The sequence below is a fragment of the Peromyscus eremicus genome, chromosome 1 (assembly GCF_949786415.1).
Source record: "Peromyscus eremicus chromosome 1, PerEre_H2_v1, whole genome shotgun sequence".
Classification (NCBI taxonomy): domain Eukaryota; kingdom Metazoa; phylum Chordata; class Mammalia; order Rodentia; family Cricetidae; genus Peromyscus; species Peromyscus eremicus.
Window position 1 is genome coordinate 100,608,029 of NC_081416.1, and position 24,567 is coordinate 100,632,595.

Below are 24,567 nucleotides of genomic sequence, written 5' to 3' on the forward strand. Positions count from 1 at the left end.
GTATGAGTCTTATTTTCTCAGATAGACAAAATTATTTCTAAGTTCCGCTACTCTGTTGGCATTTCTCTTTGAAACCCTGGAACAGTCCTGGGAGCTGGTCCCTCAGGCTACAATACTTTGTCTCAGTTGCTGATAGCATGCTATCCAAACTGAACAAGCAGGACACAAAAGAAAGGACTGCTGAACTTTGCCAAGACAAAGTGGGACAGTCTTTCAAAATTTCTGCTTCACAGAAAAATCTGTCAGATATTCTAGGACTGTAGGCTGAAGATGGATGTCCCAACATTACAGAGGAACCTTGGATGACTGTCCAGGCAGCCAGCTGTTTCTGTCATTTCTTAGTTTTGGAAGTTGTTTGCTCTGCACTTCCTGTTTACTCAAATAATATTATATACTTCTCAGGTCTCTGATGGAGTTGAAAACTAGACAGTTATAATTATAGTTTTCCTTGTTACTAAATTCACAAAAGTAGTGTAAAGTGTATAAGGTCAAGAAACATAAAAGAATAGTTTTGGGTTGGTAATACAAGTTATGATAGAAAGTAAATTAGGTTAAAAAAAAAACTTTGAATTCACCAAGATAGGATAGATAATGGAGTTTTTCCTCTGAATTTGCCAAATGTAAATGGTCTGGACATTGTGAATGTAATTCTTACCTGATATTTGTTCTTATTGCATACAGTTTTACTATGTTAGATTTAAAACCTTGCCTTTATATTTAGACAAAAAGGGGGAAATGTTGTGTAATATTTTGATTGCATTCTGACAATAAAGTTTGTTTTGAATCAGAGGGTGGAGCTAGCCACTAGCTGACCAAAATTAACCATAGAGGTTTGGAGGACTGAGGACAGATAGACAAGAAGTAGTAAGGGGGGACCTAGAGAGGATCTTGACCTTTGGGGATGGGGGAAGAGCTAGAAGGTCACTGGTTGCTTCTCTGATCATTTAGGTTCTTACCCCAATATCTGAGTCCCGAATTTTTATTGATAAAGAATAATTAGATAAACACATCATACCAGGCATAAAGAATGTATCATAAGGAATAAGATCTAAGAATACTCGAAGAAGGAGGTGGGAATGGGGAGTAGGTTGGGGGGGGAAAGCTGGGGGGTGAGAGGAGGGAGGACAGGGGATCCGTGCTTGATATGTAAAATGAATAGAAAATCTCTTAATAAAAAGAAAAGAAAAAAATACTTGAAGGATATGTCTGCTTCTAAGTGAGCCATTGAATGTACATGAGACAAAAACTGTGAAACTGAAGGAAAAGTAGACAGATATGTGATTAGGATTAGAGATTTTAAGGCTTTTCTGTCAGCAATTGCTAGCACAAACTGATAAGAAGTCAGCTGAGGCCCAGGAGGCACAGCATTATCAGGTGATTACATCTAAGTGAACACTCCACAGAGCAATAGTAAACACATGTCCAAGTGTGTTCAAACTTCCACAAAGATGGGCCATTCTTGGGGCTATTGAACAGAAACGTAATTTAAAAATAGAAAAAATGTAAATGGATATAGAACTAAGTATATTATTCTTGAATCACAATTGAATTGAGCTAGAAAACAGTGTGTGTCTCTCTAGAGAGAGACAGAGAGAAACTGTAAAACTGTTCTAAATAAAACAGTCCTAAATAGCCCATGAAACAACTTGGAAATGTCAAAGAAAATTAAAAATAAATTGTGTGTGTGTGTGTGTGTGTGTGTGTGTGTGTGTGTGTGTGTGTGTGTATACATCTGTGTGCAGGCTTTGAAGGCCAGAAGTCAATGCTGGGTTTCTTCCTCTATTACCTCTCACCTTGTTTTTGAGACAGACTCTCTCACTGTTTTGTGGTGGTATTGTGTTCCCCAAAATATTGTGCACCCTAATAAACTTATCTGGGGTCAGAGACAGAACAGCCACTAGATACAAAGCCTAGAAAATGGTGGCACTCACACCTTTAATCCTAGCACTCCAGAGGTAGAAATCCCTCTGGATCTCTGTGAGTTCAAGGCCACATTGGAAATGGCCAGGCATGGTGACACACGCCTTTAATCCCAGAAAGCGAGCCTTTAATCCCAGGGAGTGGTGGTAGAAAGCAGAAAGGTATATAAGGCGTGAGGACCTGAAATTAGAAGCATTTGGCTGGTTAAGCTTTCAGGCTTCTAGCAGCACAGTTCAGCTGAGAGCCATTTGGATATGAGGACACAGAAGCTTCCAGTCTGAGGAAGCAAGACCAGCTGAGAAATTGGCCAGGTGAGGTTAGCTGTGGTTTGTTCTGTCTCTCTGACCATCCAGCATTTCACCCCAATAACTGGCCCTGGGTTTGATTTTATTAATAAGAACTGTTAAGATTCATGCTACACTGTTTGATATATTTAAGTACTCATCATTAAACCAAAGTTGTTTCCCTATGGAAAACAGTAAGTTTCCAGAAATTTCATAGTTTTATATTTCCCATTTCAATCTGTTTTGGATAAAATGTAAAGTCTGAGCTTTACTTTTTACTTTTTTTTTTTTTTGGTTTTTCGAGACAGGGTTTCTCTGTGTAGCTTTGCGCCTCTCTTGGAACTCACTTGGTAGCCCAGGCTGGCCTCGAACTCACAGAGATCCGCCTGGCTCTGCCTCCTGAGTGCTGGGATTAAAGGCGTGCGCCACCACCGCCCGGCTCTGAGCTTTACTTTTTGCATATGAACATCCAATTGTTCTATAGTCTGAAGCCTACTCTTTATCTATCAAATGCCCTCAATTTTCTTAAATCTCAGTGTCAACTAATATTTGTATCTGTTTATGAACTCTATTCAGTTTTACTGATATATATTTTCTCATGAATACCACACCAACTTAATTATTGTGACTTTGCTGTTGGCATTGAAAGTGGGTGGCATGAATCTTTGTTGGGAGTTCTCTGTTGTGTTGAGAGTTTTTCTGTTGTCATTTTGCGCTGGTTTTTAAAGGGAAGAGTGTTCCTGCTGGCTGGGAGTTTGCTAGATCACCCAGACTGCTCTCAAATTCTCCATTCTCCTGCCTCAGCCTTCTCAATGCTAGGATTAAGCTTTTGTTAGACAGAAGGATCCCCAAGACTTGCTGACCAGCCAGTTTAGGCTACTCAGTGAGATCTAGGCCAGAAAAAGACCCTGACTCAAAATCCAAGGTAGTTTATACCTGAGGAATGACATTGAGGCTGACCTCTGGCCTACACACACACACACACACACACACACACACACTAACTACATAAATACACTCACAAACATACTGCACACAGAATGCAAAGATCAGTCACTGACTAGAAAACCCACTTGTCAATCACACATCTGAAAAAGGGCTTGTACTTAGCATATATAGTGAACTCAAAATTTATCATGGAAACAGGAAACCCAAAAGTTCTGAAGAGACCTCACTAAACAAGATACATGGATGGAAAATGAGCATGAGGGCAAAAGACCAATCTCTTGATAATGTTTAAGAATTCAGGAATCATTTTTGTTTGAGACAGAGTCTCACTGTGTAGCTCTTGCTGACCTTGAGTTCATAGAGGTCAGCCTGCCTCTGCCTCGTGAGTCCTGAGACGAAAGACCTCCATGCTAGATCAAAGTCTCCTCTTTGTACTTCTTACCCCTAGCAAATGTCATCTATATAATCTCTTACTTCAATGATTAGAATTGTCTGGAAACTAAATTCAATGCTATGTATACCAAGAGGGTTCTCTCGGTGAGTCTGCGCATTGCTCCTGCTCTTAGGTCCAGAGCCACCACCCCAGCTAGAGATTCTCAGAGTTACAATCACAATGGGATACCATTACCTATTTGTTAGGATGACTGAAGTTAAGAAACACCAATATGTGAGACAGCACTAAATCCTGGTGAGAATGCAACAGGCACACTCACTGCTAGTGGGAATGCACACTCATATGCACACTCACTGCTAGTGGGAATGCACACTCATACAACCACTCTCGGAGTCAATGGACCAGTTTCTCATTAAGCCAAACAGTAACAACACAACCAGTGTCACCATGCCCTTGGTGGATAAGATGGGTTGATACCGTTTGCACTCTGATATGCCATGGTAACCATGGTAACGATGAAATACCACCCACATCGAATTCTTCTCCAAAGTCGGTAACACAAGTCCACAGGTGAGAAAGTTACAGATCAAAACACTGTCGGACAAATCAGCCACTACTCTGAGATCAGTAAACTTTATGCTTGCATCAGTTTCAAGTTCTCATCAGAACTGAGCTCTCATACACAACCAATTCCCTCACAAACACAGCCCCTGCTGCCCACTGTAGACACTCGGGTACCACGGGATCAATTCTTTTTAGCTGTACTTATTGTCAGAATGTGCATCAAAGTCGGTCTGGCCTCCTGTCTCAACATTCTACCCCTTCCTTCTCCTTGTTCGTTTGTAAGGTGAAGGAAGGATTTTTTCCCCCAGAAATTTTAGGAAAGCTAGCTCTTTTCTTATGAAAATACAGTGGCAGACTGATCTTATTTAACATCCTCGGATGACACCATATCAGAACGTAGAGAATATCATCAACTTAGACATTCAACAATATTTAATGGTTTCTAGTCTGTGCTAAGCACCCCTGTTTAGTGTCCTAGGAGTAGAACTAACTTGATTTAAAGGTTAATATCCCTGTCACAGTCTGAGTCTTGACATGTATGATTTTAGTGATGGCTGCCTTGACATCCTTGTTCCTCAGGGTGTAGATAAGAGGGTTGAGAACAGGAGTCAGAATAGCAAACACCACATTGCCCACAATGTGGAAGTCCAGGGGCAGGTCAGCCCTGTAGGCCACATAGGCTACAGCAATGGATGAGTAGTAGGTGCCCACCACCAGGAGGTGGGAGCTGCAGGTGGAGAAGGCTTTAGAACGCCCTTCCCTGGAGCTGATACGAAGCACCGAGGCCAGGATGTGAGCATAGGAGAGAAGCACCAGGAGGAGAGGGAGGAAGGACACCACCATGGCGATGCAGAAACCCATGAGGGTCTGGGGGCTTGTGTCTGAGCAGGAGGCCTGGACCACAGCCAGGTGATCACAGAAGCAGTGGTAGATGTAAGCGATGCTGTTAAATGCCATCTGGGAGGTCTGTACCACTGCTGGGATGGGCAGGAGGAGGGCGGTGATCCAGGCACTGGCTGCCAGTGCAGTGTTTGTCTGTGGGGTCATGTGGACAGGGTAGTGCAGAGGGCGGCAGATAGCCACATAGCGGTCATAGGCCATGACCACCAGGATGAAGGCTTCTGAGCAGTTGAGGCCGTGAAAGAGGTACATCTGCAAGAAGCATGCTGAGAAACTGAGGAAATGGTCTCCCAGCAAGAACAGGTGACAGCAACTTGGGGACAGTGGTTGTAGTTGAGAAGATGTCTAGAGCGGAGAGGTTGATTAGGAAAAAGTACATGGGCTTGTGGAGGCTGGGCTCTGTCACCACGGCCACCAAGATCAGGGTGTTCCCCACCAGGATGAGCAGGTAGAAGAGGAGGAAGAGGAAGAAGACAGGGAGGAAGAGAGATTTTTGCAGAGAGGGGATGCCTGTAAGGTAGAAGATGGTCTGAGAGTCCCCTGACCCATTACAGGCTACGTTCTCCATGGCGAGTTAAAGCTGGATGCTCAGGAGTGGGGAGCAGACATCTTGGGATCAAGCCCACCTGTAATCAGAAGGACCAGAAATTCTGGCATGAGAATTACATAACAGCCAGATCATTGTTTAATTAATATAAACCATTTATTTACCACCCATTGCTGGAGGAAGTACAGTGGGCTTGGTCTAACCTGAGTTCTTCATCCCGCATGTGTAGCTCAGTGGGTAGAGGGCTGGCCCAGCACACCAAGGGCTAGTTCAACTCCCCAGCATGTCCTAAACCTGGGCTAGCAACCTAGAGCTGCAGCAGGAGGATCAGGAGTTTAAAATCCTCCCCAAATTCTTTCTCTAGTACCAAATATACTCTTTGCTTTTTAAAATCAAGTATAGATAAAATATCTGCATCATTAAGTCCGTGTGATGTTTGCTGAGGAGACAGTGAGCATGTTCTACTATTCTGAAATCCTAATGGTAAAGAAAGACATTTAACCATCACTGTCACGTGACAATCTCATTGTGTTGTGGAAGAACTTTGGATGGTCGTTTTCTTTATGAATTATATGATCTTTTGAGGGATGTCAGATCCCATAAGCCAGGACCCTATTTCCTTTCTCTTTTGAGAATACTTAAATTTTTTCAAAAAATTATTATCTTTGTCACTATCCACTTAGGGAGACCAGATGTCTCTGAGGTCTGCTAGAGCACACCGTCTGTCTCCCAGTCATAATTGCTAACCTGGGACTAACTTCTCGTTTGCCTGGTTCAGTTTCCTACTGTCTGCCTCTAAGTTGAAACATCTATGTTGTGCCTCTGGGATGACTATGCCCTGGCTCTGAGTTGGGGAGGTGATCTATCTTTGTGACAGGGCAAGGGGGGACACTGAGAATGCTCCAAGAGCGGAGAATCATTCTTGGCACTGGTCCCAGTGATATTCCTGTCCCACAATTCCTTGGTGAGAAAAAAAATCTAAGCAGGTCAGCGGACTGATCCTGTCCAGAGGTTGTTTCAGCTCAGGAGGTCCTCTGATCACTGCCCACCACCTAGAATAACTCCTGCCCAAGGGTGCCATGTTACCCCAACTGGGATGGTTTTGGAGCATGGGCACATAAAGCAGTTCCAATGAAAAAGCACTTTCTCAAAGGAATCAGAAGCCAGTATTTCAAACCACAAATTTGGAGGTATTTAGATGAAGAAAAATAATGACTTATGGTCAACTTTGGGCTCATCCTTTGGACTAAATAGCTCTTACGGCATCTTTAATTCCAGTGACCTGTGTACAGCCTCCTTGTTTGCTTAGAGCCAGTCTACTTTCCCACTCTTCTGAGGAACATCTCTCATGCATAAACTACTAATGCTATAACTGGAAAGTTGTTTTTTTTTTTTTTAATTTTCAAGTCCCCACATAAGACAGTGACTGTACATAGGACATCAGTTTCCCAGATGCCACAGCCAGCTAGCTGCTCCTGCAGGACATCTCTGCCACACCTTTGACTCCTGGGAAAAAGCTCATTCACCCACATGTCTTTTCCAGTGAACCCAGAGGGCCAGATTTCCAAAGGTTGTAGCAAAGGTTTCTTTCTCTCTCTTTTTAATTGATAATGTCAGATAAGTCTAAATTTATTTTCCTGGCCTCTGAATGGTAGATAGTTAACTCATGGTAACAGTTAATTACTGTTTCTTATGCTCACTTTCAGGGTGGGGTTGTTTTTTTTCCAGATGTATATGTTAGGTCTGAGTAGGGCTGTCCTGTCCCTAGACCAGCAGGCCCTGCCCCAGAAGATCTTCCCTGTAGGGACTATCTAGGTACCAGTTCCAATGTTAGTGGGAAGAGGAAGAAAGACACATGAGTCATCTGAATGTCAACCTAAACTTATCATCATTTCCTCTCGCCACAAAACACTGCCAAAGAGAAGCCATCCCTCTTCAAAGCTAAGGACCTGAGTGTAAGCGAAGGGCAGGCCGTGCCCAAGGCCATGAGTGGCGATGAGGGAGAGCAGTGGTCTTTTTGAAGCCAGCCTCAAAAGGCTAAGCCGTACCTGCCAATCAAGAGACTCTGCTACTCTCAGGCTGAGACTTGAAGCCTTGAGCCATGCTGTGCTCAGCTGCATAGTGATGACTTTGAGGTAAAGCTCTCTGAAGGGTTTCGAGTTCAATGAGCCACCTTCTAAGTTCCCCCTATAAGTTTGGCAGAGGAGAGGCTACAGAGAGATGTCACACAACGTGTGCTCTAAGGGAGAGAGCACCCTACCCTTCACAGAGCTCTGGCTCTGTAAAAGTCAAGTATGTGGACTTGGGAGGTAGAGGACTGCATGCAAATCCCTCTTGCACCCTCCATGTGTGTGGCCTTCAATCAAGTCACTTCAATTCTGAACCTTATTTTTCTCATCTGGAACCTTGAAGGTTTTTATTTGATTTTATTTTTGTTGAGAGACTTCTTAGACAGGCACTGCTTCCTGAGGCCAAACCATTTGCTGGAGTGAGCTCCCCATGACTCCTGCTGTTACCTGCCTTGTCTCGCTGTGGGAGGGCCCAGGTTCGGATGGTCTGGGGGTACCTGCGGGTACACCTCCTTGCCTTCATCTGGAGCATATCCAGTCCAGGGTCCCACAGCTCGTGTATGTTCAGTTATCCTGGATCCTGTGGGTGTCCTTCTTTTTATACTCAGTCTTTCTGGCCCAAGTCTACAGCCCCTGGGCCCCAGTCCCTGTCTCTCTACTTGACTGCTCTCTGCATGTCTCCATCCCTAGCAATGATTACCTGTTGGATCTGGTCCACGTGATGTCTGCTGTGGTTCTCCACAACAGGCCTCAGGAGAAGTAGCAGGCTGGGCTGAGCTTGAGCTAATTAAACCCTAAGCCCTCTCTTTCCAGCCTGGTCTCTTGGGTACTTTTCTTCAAGGTGCCTCTTCCCCTGTACCACACCCCGTGCTCCCAGGAAATCACTTGCTGGCATCTCCTGCAACATCCATCCCAGGGAGGCAAGATTTGTCCCTGGGCTTTGTTGATAATGAGAAGATTGTCACTAACAACCCTCAAGGGCCCAGAGTTCTACACTAATGATACAGCCTTTGTTCCCATGATCTCATCTGGTCCTCACAACAACAGAGGAGACAGGAAGTTACCACAGGATATGACAGGAAGCTCAAAGGAAGGACAATGAGACCTAGGAAGTGAAATGACTTGTTCATTTTAACAGTGATGATTGGAGGCAGAGTTAGTTTTCTGACCCAAAGCTTTATGTCTTGCCTAGGGCCTTGACCACTGTAGCAGGATTGCATGCTGCCCAAGAGTGAGTGATCTGGGGCTATGAAATACGAAATCTCTCCTGCCTTGGCTTGCTGGCTCTCCGTTAACTTTCATCATGGCCGTAGGAATAGGAATCTGCCTTTGCAGAAGCCTCTGGGTCCAGAAATAGTTGCCCTTCCTCTTTCTTTCCTTTTCAGGGTAAGCTGTATTAGTTATGTTTTTCTTAGCTTATTGATTCAGTGGCCTGAGCTCTCCCAATTGCTCATGACAATCTCAGCTTCCAGGCCAGTGACATTATTATGCTAACCTTGGCAGAGGTGAGCGTTCTTAGAACTCATGGTGTTTAGAGAAACAGAGTCTAAAACTGAGGGGAAGGGAGACAATATTTTGGTTCTCATGGCTAGTGAGCGCCCTTCTATTTCCTACCTCACGTCCTAGACCTGTATATTCTGCACAAACCAGAAACTGCCATGCTTACTGGCCGTTTGTGAAGAGCACGGCTTTAACTTACCGGACAGTACCTGTACACCTTCCAGCTATTGCCAGTTAGCCAAGCTGAGTCTTCCCTCTGTTATTGGTCCCTTCAATACAGCTGCTCCCTTCTGATGGATGGGCAGTATTGTAAGATCTGGGACTCTTACATGCACGAGACTTGCTGCCTCACTTCTCTTGCTATGAATTGTGCTCCTTTGTCAAAAGCAAGGTCATACAGGAAGTCCTTGTGATGAGTACGTTATTATGGTTTGCATAGGAACTATTTCCAGAAGGCTCGTGTGTTAAAGGCTTGACTGCCAGTCAATGTGATTTGGGGAACTGATTGGATATGACAGCTCTCACCTCCTGGGTGGATTTATTCATCAGTGGAGTCATAATTTGATGATGCTGTTGGAAAGTGATATAAACTAGGAAGTGGAGGCACATCCTGTACTTCTGTTCATGTCCACCATGAGGGGAGCGGCTTTACTGTGCCTTGACACGAGCCCATGGAAACCGAACCAAACAACCACGGCATAAAGCCTCTAAAGCAGTGAACCCAAATCGACCCTTAGATTGACTTTATCGGTCATTTTGTTATGGTTACGAGAAGTGACTCACACTTAAGGCACTTATTAAATACTCAGGCGATGGTGATAGATACACTGTGAGCAAGAAGGGAAACCCATGTTCAGAATGGCTTTGCATTCTGTAAAGATAAATAGTGCCCCTTTATGATGAAAGGGATCTGGCATCATTCACAGCTGACTGGCTCCCCTGAGTACTGGTCATTCATCATCCTGTGTGCAGTGCCAGCCTTTGTCGTTGGCATTTGGGGTTCTTAGCAGAAGATGAACCGGATCAGCCCTGATGGACCCAGGTTCAGCTTCTCTGCATACCACTGGGGCTTTTATTCACAACTCTTTAAAAATTCTGTTTCTTTATTCTTTCACAATTTCATACACACATTTCATAAAATGTATGTTGGTCATTTTCATCTCCCATTACCCCCTTTCATTCCCTCCCCACTCACACTGTACCCCTTCTTCCTCCCAACAAGTCCCCCTCTTATTTTCATGCCTTTTTTGGTTGTTCTTGTTTTCTGTTTTGTTCTTGTGTTTAATTACAGTTGTTTGCATGAACACGGGTACCAAAATCTCCTGTATAAACATTGAGATGTTGGCAAAGTATGAAGCCTTCAGCCCTTCAGGGCCAGGGTCATCTTGTCTACCTCACTCTGCCCACTCCTGCTTATGGAACATTTTTCTCTCATGGGTACCCTTTAGAAGTCACATAGGGTGGAGCAGGTGCCAGCACTGGTGGCATCAGATAGCTAACTCCTGCTGTGGAATCACCTGATGCTGGAGGAGGAGAAGCCAGCTAGGGGCCATATGCCATGTCTGCTCTGTGGTCATGAGGAAGATGATGAAGTCAGCTGTGAGGTCTAAGGGTCCAACTCTGTGGACACCTGGAGGACTCTGAAGTAGAGAATGAAACAAAAGATACTTTTTTTTTTTTTAGAAGAAGCTCTTTGGGTGGATACAGATGAAGATAAGGAAATCATTGATATGATGAGTAGCCAGCCATTGCTTCCAAAAGAAACAATGGAAATGCCAGTGGAAATAAGTTCTGGAAAGATAAACATCTAAACTGAGGGCTGTGGTGCAAAGCCTGTAATCCCAGCGCTTGGGAGGTGGAGGCCAGAGGATCAGGAGTTCCAGACCAGTCTGGGCTACCTCATGAGACCCTGGATTTTAAAATGACAAAACAAAAGAAACATTGGAAGAGAATTGAGTTCCAGCATGCCAAGGGCCTAGGAGCAGAAGGTTATCTGCACAATCAGAGACTGGTAAACAGCAAATATCGCCTGAGGAATGTGAGGAGGTGGGAGGTGAGCTGCTGTAAAAGGCAACTTTTCCAAGAGACATCCTGAAGACCTTTCAGCATGCCGATGCCAAAGCACCAGGCACTGTTTGGCACTATGTGAGGCAGTTCCACCTGCGTGCACCAATGGTGATCATAACTGGATTAGATCATGTTGTTGCACTGTTTTGGGTTGATGTCAAAACAAATCCTAGAAGCCAGAGCTTCTGGTTAGGGAACTTTCCCATCTTTAAGGCTTGTTTTAGTGCTGATGTAGATGAGGTTTTACCGTGAGTACCCACAGAAAGGTCCTTTGTATCTGTGAGATTCGGGCTAGAAAGTTAATTCCTGTGTATTAAGTAAGATGTTTGAAAAAGAAAGTAGTGGATCTGAAGTCTCCCCAGATGGCCCTTTCTTACCCATCAATTGCATCATTAAATAGTCTCACTTGCTATCAATCAAGACCACAGAACTGATTGGTAGCATGAAGATAACCGACAGGGTGGAGGTATCTACCTCTCTTCTAGGGTAGGAAAGTTCGTGCTTGGGATGTGCATTGACAGATTTGCTCATGAAGGCAGTTTATATGGTTTAAACATTGCCATGTTGAGGAATGAACAGTCTGCACCTTGTGGTTCTATTTGCTGAATGGTGAACACATAGAATCAAGATTCTTAAACCAAAGCCAATAGCAACCAATATGGGTATTACTTCTCTGACCTCAGTCCTGCCTCAGAACTGACTATGAAAGAGGCAGCCAATGGTTCATGTTCCCTCTGGTACAGTTTCCTAGCTTGCAAATCATATTTTTTAAAAAAAGGCCGTGGCTTTTTCTTACAGAAGTTTCGCCGTGGAGAACGAGAAAGGCAAGGCCCTGATGGATGGCTGCCCAGGTCCTCAGACTTCTGAAGAGATTATTTGAACTCCAGTTCTTCCACAGATGAAGCATGCCCTGACACATCTCAGAAACTTCCCAGATGTGCAACAGTACACAGATGATGATTGGTTGAACAAGCTGTGCTTAAGTTAAAGGAACTGTCTTAATAAACATATGGAAACTTTTGTTTGAAAACAACAGTCACATGGGACACAAATACATTCACAATTATTTGTTGTCATTGCTGGGGCATGCCCAGACAAGACAGCAATGCCTGTGGGTCAGTAAAGGGCAAAGAGATAAACCACTCTAGAGATGGTCTCAGGGAACAGCATCTGCTTTACTGTAGGTGAGCATCTGCTTATATAGTGGAAGCCTAGTGACTGTGATTGATTAGCACACTTTCTCAGACTGGATAGGAGCACTCATACCACCAATGTCTATGCAGAAGAAGCTCATAGAAGGAGCCATGGGGAGGGCAGACTCATTCTCAGGCCAGCTACCAGCTACTCACACTACTTCAGACTTCAGGGTTCTGACTTCTGGGAATACTCAGGAACATAGTGTGCCATGCTTCTTATTTAGAAACTCAGTATGCCCAGTAGGCTGGCCGCCAGGTCATGCCTGCATTTTCCCCTACAGTTCCCCCTCTATCATTTTGCTTTACTGAGAGCAGAGCCTCCTAATCAACAAGCAGAGTATGCCAACCAGTTATTACAACTAAAGAGATAATAGCGTAGGTAACTAGATTATAAGCGTTATGAAAGCAAAGAGGGTATCTGAGCATGGGATGGTGTCATTCTGAATTTTAGAATTTTCCCTTATAGGATGCATATCAGGAAATAGGTTGGCGTCATTAGCAAACAGCTGAGGACAAGGTGCTTTGACCTCCACCCCAATGACAAAGGAGGGTTGGGTACCAGTGCCCAGTACTGTTCAGTGCTGACTTTAGAGTCAATGTGGGAGGGTTGGGTACCAGTGCCCAGTACTGTTCTGTCAGTAGTCAATGCAGGAGGGTTGGGTACCAGTGCCCAGGACTGTTCAGTGCTGTCAATAGAGTCAATGCAACAAGCAGACGCATGTGCAGGATGGTTGCTTGCCCCCATCTCTTGTGGCTGCTCAATTTCATGCTTTATTGCTGGTGTCAGCTGTCCAGGGTCTGGGGAGCCAGACCAGGATCCAGATGGGCTGCGGTCCATTTTCTGGGAAGACACAAGGGAAACCTCTCCCAGTGGTAAGTAATGGGGCTGGTGATTGCCATTTGCCTGTTCTTACATTTGTCCAGGTCACCAGAGGTAGCCTCATAGGCCCTGACAAAGGTATTTATGAGCTACAGTATTTTCCTTGTCATCTGTTCTCAAAAACTTTAAAGTAAATAATGCCATATTAATAAGATGTTGAGGGTGAGCCTTATTCAGACCTATAGCCCCCCTTTGTATTTATCAATTTGTTCTTTGGGTTGTCTGCTCTCTCCACTACAGCTTCACCTGGAAGATTATTAAGAAATACCAGTAATATGTTGAGTTTTCCATTGGAGACAAAATTGTTTAGAGGCAGAGGAGAGATACACAGGACCATTATCTGTTCTTGTAGTATACATGAGAGGCCTTCTCCCCTGTCAACAGTGTGGCCATAAGAAGGTGAGAATAAGTGTCTACTGTGACTTGAATTATGCCTACAAAATGAAGCAATATGCATGACATCCATTTGCCATGCCAGTGACTTTAGCCCCCAGGGATTGACCCCTGGCTGCAGAGGTCCTGAAGGGAGAAAGAGAGCACAGGCATTACATCCTCAACCTGTTTCGATGTTTTTGACGATGAGTTAAAGCCGGAAAGGGGGTTCTTAAGGACCATACAGACTGATGAAAGTGATTGTGCATGGTCACCGAGTCCTGCCAGAAGGAGGCCACTAGAGGCCGTGATGCCTCATCAGCAAGAGCATTTCCTTTATTTAGCATCCCCGGAAGAGGATTGTGGGCTCTAATATGTGATACAAAGATAGAATGGTGTTGTCGTTGTAATAACGCTAGCAAAGCTAAAATACAGAAGTCATGGGAAGATGTAATTTTAGTCTTTATGAATGCAGCAGGTAATCCAGGAGTAAGCTGAGCACAGTAAACACTGTCAGCATACAGGGTAGTAGGTGAACACAGTAAACACTGTCAGTGTGCAGGGTAATAGCCGAGGTTTGTGTTTCATGGCTATGAGTGCACAGTAAATACTGTCCATATACAGGTTAATAGCCAAGGATTGTGTTTCATGGCTATGAGCACAATTTTTAACTCTAAATGTTGTGAGGAAGCTCTCCCTGGTACAGACTTCCAAATTTTAAACTCTTGGGTAGCAGTATTGAGTATCACACAAGTCCTTCCTCCATGGGAATAGCATTAGTGAATATTATATTCGATATAGGTATAGGGTTTGAACCGACAGGAGAAAAGCTCTTTTCAGTGGTTTATCTTGAAACATGTATGAGCTTCCATGGAGGATAGTGATTATCCAATCTTCCTGGGAAACCAAAAATATTAGCTTGGAATGAAGAGTGACTACTATAAAGAGAATCAGTTATCAATTATATGTTTATTGAAAGGTCAAGTTATAATATCCAGCTCCACAGTAGTTATGTGAACCACTCTGTGTCTCATCTGTCTTAACAAGATACATAACACATCCAACTGTGTCATAATCTTTGAAGGGAAATTTGAGGACAAATGGACCCATTCAATAGGATGGTTTGGGTTTTGAAACAGTAGCCCAGTGGGAACGGGATGAGTATCTGTCAAATGAGCAATCAGTTCCTTGGTGGGATCTCATCAGAATAGTTTTAGTGCATTTAGTAACTCCTTAACCTTGCTTAGAGACAATAGAGCTCTGTGATCTATGAATGTCACTGAGAGAGGGTCTGGGTCCCCTTCTAGTGTCTGAAAGAGGGCAAGCAAATCGCCAGTAGTGACCTATAGAAACGGCCTAATTCAATTAATGTCTCCCAATGGCTTTTGAAGAGCACCTAGCATGATTTGATTAGAAATTTGAAATTAAGGAGGGTTTACAGATACCATGCGTAAATCCATAAGGGATCCCAGAAGATTAAAAGGCAAAATTTGCTGTATTTTTGTCAGAGGCAACTCTGAGACCTCTATTGTTTAAACTGGTCAGAGCTAGTTGAAAAACTTCCTCTAATTTGTTAGAATCATAATAAGCAAGCAAAATATCATCCGTATAATGAATAAATGTGACAGAGGGGTCATTTAACAAAGGATGTAAAGCCTGAAATACACAATGTTGACACATAGCAGGACTATTTTTTCATTCCTGAGACAATACTCTCCATTGCCATCTTTGAGCGGGATATGCATTGCTTGGCACAGGTAAAGAAAGAGCAAACCTTTCCCTATCCTCTTGTTGTAGTGGGATAGAGTGAAAGCAATCTTTGATATCTAAGACTATAATACATTTATTAATATGGATGGCAGTACCTTGTGGGAGACCAGGCTTTAAAGACTTCATCTTTTCATTTGTAAATTAATAACTCTTAAGTCATGTAATAATCTCCATTTTCATTTAGCTTTTTTGTTTTGAGTGACAAAGATAGAATTCCAGGGAGTGAGTCTTGGTTCAGTATGTCCCAGGTATTTCTGTTCTTATACTAATTCCCAAGCATGTTGCAGTGTCTCCTTACTTAAAGGCCATTTTTCTACCCATACAGGTTCATCTGTTTTCTATTGAATGTTTATGGGCTCGGGAAGTGAAACAATGGCCCCTAGTATTGGGGGAACAATGGCCCCTAGTATTGGGGGTGAGGAGGCAGTTCCTTTCTCATGATCTCTAGGTCATCATAAAAGGCTTTATCAGCAGTGGTAAGCACGGCCCCAGCCATTTCTAATACATATCTTCCCCAGAGATTATTAGATATGCCTTCAAAAATCAAGGGCTTAGCTTTTCTGGTGGACCTGTCAGAGTCCTTCCATGTAAGAAAGGTCAAGGGTGTTTTAGAATGGACAGGACCAATACCTTCCACAGTAGGACCTGCAGTTAGAACCCACTCAGGGGGCACCTCCTCTGCCCTAATAATAAAGATATCTGCCCCTGTATCTATAATCCCCTTAAATAGTTTTCCTTCCCAATATATAACCATCAGGGCTTTACTGACTCGATAGTTACAGTCCAGTAAACCATAGGTTGTGACTTGTTCATATCTGTCTGACTTGAGTCTTTTGGGGAAGGACCCTCAAATGTCTTTAATCCCAGTGCTTGGGAGGCAGAGGCAGGCAGATCTCTGAGTTCAAGGCCAGCCTGGTCTACAGAATGAGTTCTAGGACAGCCAGGGATACACAGAGAAACCCTCCTTGAAAAATAAAACAAAAAAAATGAATAAACAAACAAACAAAAAGACCATCTTGTGGGCGGGGCTGAGGGCTTCCGGGGTGGTGGTGGTGGGGTTATAGGAACCAGGAGCTGTCTATCTTACCATATTTAGATTACAATCTTTTACCCAGTGCTTGCCCTTTGGACATCTGGGACATTTAGTAAGTGACTCTTTGGAAGTACCCTTTTTCTGCTTTGGGCAGTTGCTCTTAAAATGTCCAGTTTGTTCACAGGACCAACAGGAGGCATTAGACTTTAGGGCTGCCCCAAGAGCTGTAACACAAATTGCTAAATGGTCTTATTAATAAAAAACCTGGAGCCAGATATTGGGGTGAATGCTGAAAGATCAGAGGAATACAACAAGCCAGGCACAAGTTCTTACCACTTAGGAAATCCTCAGCCCAAGAGAGCTACTTTCTGTATACCCACGCCTCTATACCTTTCTGTACCCTGCCATTTTACTTCCTCTCTCTGCCCAGCTACATCACTTCCTCCTCCCACCCAGCTCTATTACTTCATGTCTATCTGTACAGACCTCCAGACCTCTATGATTAACTAGTGCCTGGCTTTGTTCCCAGTGTGGCCTTGAACTCACAGAGATCCGGATGAATCTCTGCCTCCGGCATGCTAGGATTAAAGGTGTGTGCTACCACTGCCTGACCTCTATGTTTAATATAGTGGCTGGCTTTTTCCTCTGATCCCCAGGCAAGCTTTATTTGTTAGAACACAAATAAAATATCACCACAAAGAGCCTCTGCAAAGACAGTGGCAGTATACATCCGAGTCCCTATTTCTTGAGATGTCAAGATCCAATCACCCAGAGGAGCATTCTTTATTGGACCCTCTGTAGCTCTGCTGTGGTCCCATCATAAGCAAGTGGGTACACCACCATGCCAACCGCCTCAATATGCTGTACTTTCCATTCCACAGAACTTTAGTCTCACCAGAAATTTAGTAAAAGGCTCAGTAGGTCCCTGTCTTAAATCTTTGAAATTTGCTGTGTCCCTTGAAGAGGGCACAACCTTCCAAGCTCTTAGGGCACACAGACAAACTTGGTTAAAACACTGAAGAGATCCAGAAGCCTGCTCAGCAGGTGGTGAGAATGTTACTTCCCTCTGTAACATCTCCACATTCAATGCTACACCTGAGTTTCCAGTTCTCTCAGCCTGAAGTTCACATTGATCGTAATAATGTGCCTTCCAAATCAAAAAATCCTAAGGGTTCATACACCCTCAGACCAGCTGTTTATAATCCTCCAGTGTGTTTTAATTCATGCTTATGGATTCTAATAATTGCATTACATATGGAGACTGACATCTGTCATCTAGGCACAGCCTGCCACTGCTGGATGGTTTTAAGGTCATGAGGATGCCGTGTTAAAGGTCTCTGTGGGGCAGAATTTAATTTCACTGGAAAAGTCGAGACTTTGGGCTGCACATTTGGCCGGCAATCATCACTACTAGCACAAAGCCATGAAAAAAGGATCTAAATGTGGTAGCAGCCGAGATTCCTCACCTTCCAAGCTACAGCGTTCAAGCAATGCAATCAAGGAAGGGTATAAAGAAGGTGTTGCCCAGCGGCCTTCACCTGGACCACTCTTCCCATGACTTACTAACTTCCTCCTTCTTGCCAGAAGTGTCCTTTCAGATGCAGTAAGAATTTCTATCAGCGCCATCTTGATTTCCTCCCTGTTCTTCTTCTTCACTGACCTTATCTCTTTCTGCTACTAGAAAAGCTACTCCCTTAACTACTCCCCCACCCCCACCCATAGCCCCCACCCTGTGGGGCGTTTACCCACCACCCCCACAGTTCCCCAGAGTTTTCTTGAGTGCGAGCAGCAGGAAATATTAGATAGAAGGATTTATTGCAAAGAATCTTGCGGAGATAAACAGATAGAAAATAAAGGATAGCCTCTAGAGGGCCTGGAACCTTTTCCAACAGGCCCTGACGGTCTCTGCCCCAGGGTTTTTATAGAGACGCCAAGGGGTGGAGCAAAAGACCTCCTCCCCCAGCACAGCCAAATGCAGACCATCTCAGACACCTGCACTCAGGCCTGTGGTCCTAATCATCCTCTATGCGGATCTGCTGGGTAAAGCCACGAGGAACCGAGAACAAGCTCCCACACCACCCCCACCCCGCAGACATCTGATTATAGCCATAATAATGGGATAGAAAGATCCAGATAAGGAACGTCCAATCCTAACTTCCTGTCTCCGTGTATTATTCAAAGCTCTCTGCCACAGCTCCAGATCAAAAAGCCCATCTATAGAAAACCAAGGATTTATCTGTAGGAACTCAGACCAAAACTTTTCTGACTCCTCTTTTAGCAGGCACTTTAACTACCTTAATTTGAGCTGCCCCTTGACCCGGTGGCAAATTGCCCATTCTGCACCCCTCCCCCACCCGCCCGTTTCTTCTACCAGGGGCTGCCTTTACCTTATGTGCTCACATGCCCCACATTTGGGCACCAAATTGCTATGGTTACTGGGTTGTCCCCCAACAAGACAGCAGTGCCCGTGGGTTGGTAAAGGGTGCAGATATAAACCACTCCTGAGACGGTTTCAGGGGAACAGCAATTGCTTTAGCGCACGTGAGCAACTGCTTATACAGTGAAAGTCTAGCGACTGAGATTGGTTAGCATAACCCTGGACTGGATAGTGAGCCCTTATACTGTACGGATTACAGCTCTGAGGGGAAAGGTTTCCTCAATACAAGTGTTGCAGCTTGAGGGGGAAAGGTATCCTGGTAGTCAGGAGCCAAGGAATACCACAAAGTCACACAGCACGACAAACTTCACGTAAGATTCACTGGGAAAGACACAACAGGGTGGTTGCCTCTGCTTGGGCAAGACGCCGCAGTGTGCTGAGCTGGAGGCAGGCTTTTTATAGGTTTCTTGGGGGTGGCGCTTTCCAGGATGGGAATTTCCAGCATAGGGATTGGTGGGATTTCAAGTCCTGAGCTTGGGAAGACTCAGGGATTGGTGGGTTTTCAAACTCAGCTGTGAGCTTGGATCTTTTACCCTGCACAGGCCACCAGGGTCTCCATGTGAAAGAAGTACATTCAAGGAGATATGGAGAGTGCAGACTGGTTGGCAGGCCGGCTGCTGCTTACTGTGCTACTTCAGACTTCAGTGCTGCGGCTTCTGGGAATACTCAGGAGCATGGTGGGCCCTGCTTCTTATTTAGAAGTGCGGTATGCCAAGTAGGCTGGCCGCCAGGTCATGCCTGCATTTTCTCCTACAGGTACTGTCCATTCTGAGAGGTTACCAATGTGACTCTTGTCTAGACCTTGTGTTGCTCACCGATCCTTTCTCCCTGTTCTTTCCAATGTTCTAAATATCTTAATGAAGCTACTAGCCATTGCTGATAGACTGGCATGCACCCCTATCTCTTTGGATTTCACTTTTCAGGAGGCTAAACTTAGATGAAAAATCAGAGACCCTCTCATAGACTGTGCCCCCTGACAGCATTTATTTCTTTTGTTGGTGCCCCTCAGGACTCTCCTGCGTGGGGTTGTATCGCTGTTCTTGTTCATTTTTTAAAAGCCTCAGCATATTTTAAAGAAAGACTTGTAATTCCTTTCCTGAGGTCCACCCCCACCAAAGGATTTGATTCTAGAGATTTTCCCATGAGGCGATTGTAAGGATTATGTCCTTAATTACGTCACTAGCCTGTGATGGCGTCCCAGCCTAAAAAGCGAGCGTGCTCTTTCTGTGCTCTCTGCTTCCATTCTCTTCCCTCCACGCGGTCTCTCTGTCTCTGTCTCTGTCTCTGTCTCTCCCTCCCTCCCTCCCTTCCTCCCTCCCTCCCTCCCCCTCTCTTCCAATAAAGCTCTAGAAAGGTAACTATGGCTCGTGATTCTTCTGCCAACCAGCACTCTCCTCCGTTGGCATGGCCTCCGCAGGCGGCAGCCAGCCACAAGCACCACCCCTTAACCAACAGCAATAGTTAGAGTTAGTTGAAAAATATGAATGCCATGAGACTGGATATCACTGAAGTCTGAACTGCCTGCTCATGCACCTTATGTCTTCTGGGTCTGTTTGAGCCTAATTATGACATCTATTCCACTTGATCATGTGGTGCTTTTGTACAGGTCTAATTTCCTATTGTATGTTCAAATTAATAACGAATTCATGGGCAGTAACTGGAGGCCTATTAGATCTGAATTTGAAATGTGCCTCACAGCTCATGTGTGAATTCTTGGCTCCAAGCTAATGTTGGTTTTGGGAAGTTCTAGAAACTTCCTATTTGGAGGAGGTAGGTCACTGGAGGTGTGTCTTTGAAGGTCATGTCTTGTCTTGGTCCTTTCATGCTTCTCCTGCTTGGCTTCCTGTGTGTTAAGAGTTGAACAGCCTCGATCTCCACATGTTCCCACTGCTGTCTGTTCTACCTGTGTGCATGGAGCCAAATCAGCACGGAGTGAGTCTTCGAAATCCCGAGGAAGAGAATCTGCCCTTCACGCTCTTCTGTTGGGTATTTTGATCACAGTTATAAGAAAAGTGACTAGCACAAATGTAGAACTTTTGCGGTCCCTAAACATGACCATTGTGTATCAGAAGCTAAGCGTAATGGATAATTCTTGCCTTTCTGCTGAGCTACATCCCCCGGGCAGTAGTATGCCTTTTCTTTTATATTTTTTTCTGATAGGATGTCTTTTGCCATGCAGATTTGTAAAAACTCTGTGTGTATTTGATTTGTGTGCATTTTTGTGTTTCTGTGTATGGTGTTAGGCACAGACATGCCCATGGCACTCGCCTGTAGAGGTCAGAGGACAATGTCACATGTCAGTCCTCCCCTTCTCCCTGGAGATGGGAGCTCTTGTTCACTATGTGTGGCATGTTCTAGGCTAGCTGCTCTGTGAGATTCTGGGAATTCTCTTTTCTCCACTTCCCATCTTGCTGTAGGGGGGCTGAGAGTCCAGATGGTGCTACCATATCTGGATTTATGGGGATTCTGGTGACCCGAAATCAGGTCCTCGTGACTGAATGGCAAGTGTTTTACACACTGGGCCATCGCTCTAGCCCCCAAGTTTTATTTTATTTTGTATTCTCTAGGTGAATTTCTTGTTTAAAATTTTTTATTAATCCATTTTTTGCATGTATGCAAACATCCTGACCACAGTTTCCCTTCCCTCCTCTCCTGCTCCCTCCCCTCCCCTCTCTTCCAGCCCCTTCTCCCATCCCCTCCTCTTTTGGCTTCCTTCAGAAAGGGAGTCAACAAAGCATGGCATATCGAGTTGAGGCAGGACTGAGCTTCTCCCCCAGCATCAATCAAGACTGAACAATGTAACCCAGCATGGGGAATAGGTTCCCCAAAGCCAGCTCAAGTGCCAGGTCCTGCTCCCACTCCAAGGAGCCCCACAAACAGACCAAACTACACAACTGTGACACACACACAGCGGGCCTGGGTGGGTCCCATGCAGGCTCCCTAGCTGTTGGTCTAGAGTCTCTGAGCTCCCACAAGCTCGGGTCAGCTGTCTCTGTGGGTTTCCCCAAGATCTTGACACACACACACCTCACCCCCACCCCTGCTCTACAAGTCCTCCTCCCTCTCTTCAGGACCCCTGGAACTCGGCCCAGTGCTTGTCTGTGGATCTCTGCATCTGCTTCAATCAGTTACTGGATGAAGGTTCTATGATGACAATTAGGGTAGTCACCAATCTGATTACAAGAGATGGCCAGTTCAGGCACCCTCTCTATTATTGCTAGGAGTCTTAGCTGGGGTCATCCTTCTGGATTCCTGGGAGTTTCCCTGGCACCCAAAATGAAGACATCTCTTTCATTACTCTCCCTCTCCATCCAGCCCCGAGCCTGCCCAACTCTGTCCCTCATGTTCACCCCCCACCCCTGCCCCCAGTTTACCCAGGAGATCTCTTTTATTTCTCCTTCCCAGGGAAATCCATGCAACACCCTTTGGGCCCTCCTTGTTACCTAGTCTCCCTGGGACTGTGGATTGTAGCCTGGTTATCCTTTAATTTACACCTAGTATCCACTTATGAGTGATTTTACATACCATGTTTGTTTTTCTAGGGCTGGATTACCTCACTTACGATGATTTTTTTCCCCTAGTTCCATCCATTTGCCTGCAAATTACATGATGTCATTGTTTTTTACAGCTGAGTAATATTCCTTTGTGTAAATGTACCACATTTTCTTTATCCATTCTTTTTTTTTTTTTTTTTTTTTTTTTTTGGTTTTTCGAGACAAGGTTTCTCTGTGTAGCTTTGCGCCTTTCCTGGAACTCACTTGGTAGTCCAGGCTGGCCTCGAACTCACAGAGATCCACCTGGCTCTGCCTCCCGAGTGCTGGGATTAAAGGCGTGCGCCACCACCGCCCGGCTCTTTATCCATTCTTTGATTGAGGGGCATCTAGGTTGTTTCTAGGTTCTTACTCTCGAATTTTTAAAATACACTTTGCTTATATAGAATTTTTTCTTGCCATGCATATTTTTTTGCTTTAGTAAATGTTTTTGAATTATCCAGTAGTGAATTTTTATACAACCTCAGATTCTTATAAAAATAAAGGTTAACATGATTTCATTGCACAAAGGAAGGAAACCTGCACCAAACTATAAAGACTGAAGTTAGGGCTATTTGCTTGAGTGAATTTTTATTGTACGGCATTACACTCATTAATTTGGCCATTCTGTAGTATTTATTGAGTTTCTTCTCTGAGCACTGGACCACTTAGAGTCTTCTTCTCTGAGATAAACATGGCTGGTTAGAGTCCTAGGGGTAGAGTTAGCTGCATTAAGAGGCCAAACATTCACGTCACACTTTTGAGATAAACAATTTTGGTAATGGCTGCTTTGACATCCTTGTTCCTCAGGGTGTAGATAAGAGGGTTGAGGATTGGTGTGAGAATAGCATAGGCTACATTGCCCATGATGTGGAAGTCCAGGGGCAGGTCAGCCCTGTAGGCCACATAGGCTACAGCAATGGATGAGTAGTAGGTGCCCACCACCAGGAGGTGGGAGCTGCAGGTGGAGAAGGCTTTAGAACGCCCTTCCCTGGAGCTGATACGAAGCACCGAGGCCAGGATGCAGGCATAGGAGAGAAGCACCAGGAGGAGAGGGAGGAAGGACACCACCATGGCAATGCAGAAGCCCATGAGGGTCTGAGGGGTGGTGTCTGAGCAGGAGGACTGGACCAGAGCCAGGTGGTCACAGAAGCAGTGGTAGATGTAGGCGATGTTATTATATACCATCTGAGAGGTCTTTACTACTGCTGGGACGGGCAGGAGGAGGGCGGTGATCCAGGCACTGGCTGCCAGTGCAGTGTTTGTCTGTGGGGTCATGTGGACAGGGTAGTGCAGAGGGCGGCAGATAGCCACATAGCGGTCATAGGCCATGACCACCAGGATAAAGGCTTCTGAACACGTGAAGCTTTGGAAGAGGTACATCTGCAGTAAGCAGGAAGGGAAGGTGAGGAAGTGATCTCCCAGCAGGAATAGCGACAGCATCTTAGGGACAGTGGTTGTGGTGAAAAGGATGTCTAGGGCTGAGAGGTTGACTAGGAAGAAGTACATGGGCTTGTGGAGGCTGGGCTCTGTCACCACGGCCACCAGGATCAGGGTGTTCCCCATCAGGATGAGCAGGTAGAAGAGAAGGAAGAGAAAGAACACAGGAAGGTAGAAGGGCTCTGGCAGAGAGGGGATGCCCACCAGGTAGAAGACAGTGGAACCATCTACCGATCCATTGCAGGTTGTACCCTCCATAGTGGAACAGAGCTGGAGGTCTGGGTCATGGGTGACTGGAACATCTGAAAGCCAGAAAAAGAAAGAATTCCGTTGTAATAATTCCACAATGTTTATCCTTAATTAGTCTGTTATCATGTATTTATTTATATAAATAATACATATATATAAACAGTTATTTATAACCAGCTCCAGAGGACTGGTGGTGGCCTGTGAGATTGGCTTCTACCATCTGAGCCCCAAATCTGTCAAATACCAATCAACAGTCTACTGTAGCATGAATCTTAGAGAGTCTTATTAATAAAATCAAACCTGAGGCCAGTTATTGGGGTGAACACTGGAAAATCAAAGAGCCAGAACAAGCCACAGCTATCTCACATCGCCGAATCCTCAGCTGGTCTTGTTTCCTCAGATTGGAGGCTTCTGAGTCCTCATCCAGAATGGGTCTCTGCTGAACTGCTGCTCAAAAGCCTGAACAC

General features: G+C 44.9%; 2 protein-coding genes across 2 annotated transcripts; both read right to left on the minus strand.

Moving 5' to 3' along the window:
- Nucleotides 1–4,596: 4,596 nt before the first annotated feature.
- LOC131902002 (olfactory receptor 2AT4-like) lies at nt 4,597–5,578 on the minus strand. Its single transcript, XM_059253041.1, is given in 2 exon segments — nt 4,597–5,313; nt 5,315–5,578. Coding segments are annotated over 2 exon segments (981 nt in total).
- A 17,580-nt stretch (nt 5,579–23,158) lies between these two features.
- LOC131913341 (olfactory receptor 2AT4) lies at nt 23,159–24,109 on the minus strand. Its single transcript, XM_059265971.1, has one exon. The coding sequence runs from the start codon at nt 24,107–24,109 to the stop codon at nt 23,159–23,161; it is 951 nt and encodes a 316-aa protein (XP_059121954.1).
- Between the last annotated feature and the right edge of the window lie 458 nt (nt 24,110–24,567).

Excerpts from the sequence above, each read along its gene's own strand:
- LOC131913341 (XM_059265971.1), bottom strand. The coding sequence starts at position 24,109 with ATGGAGGGTACAACCTGCAATGGATCGGTAGATGGTTCCACTGTCTTC.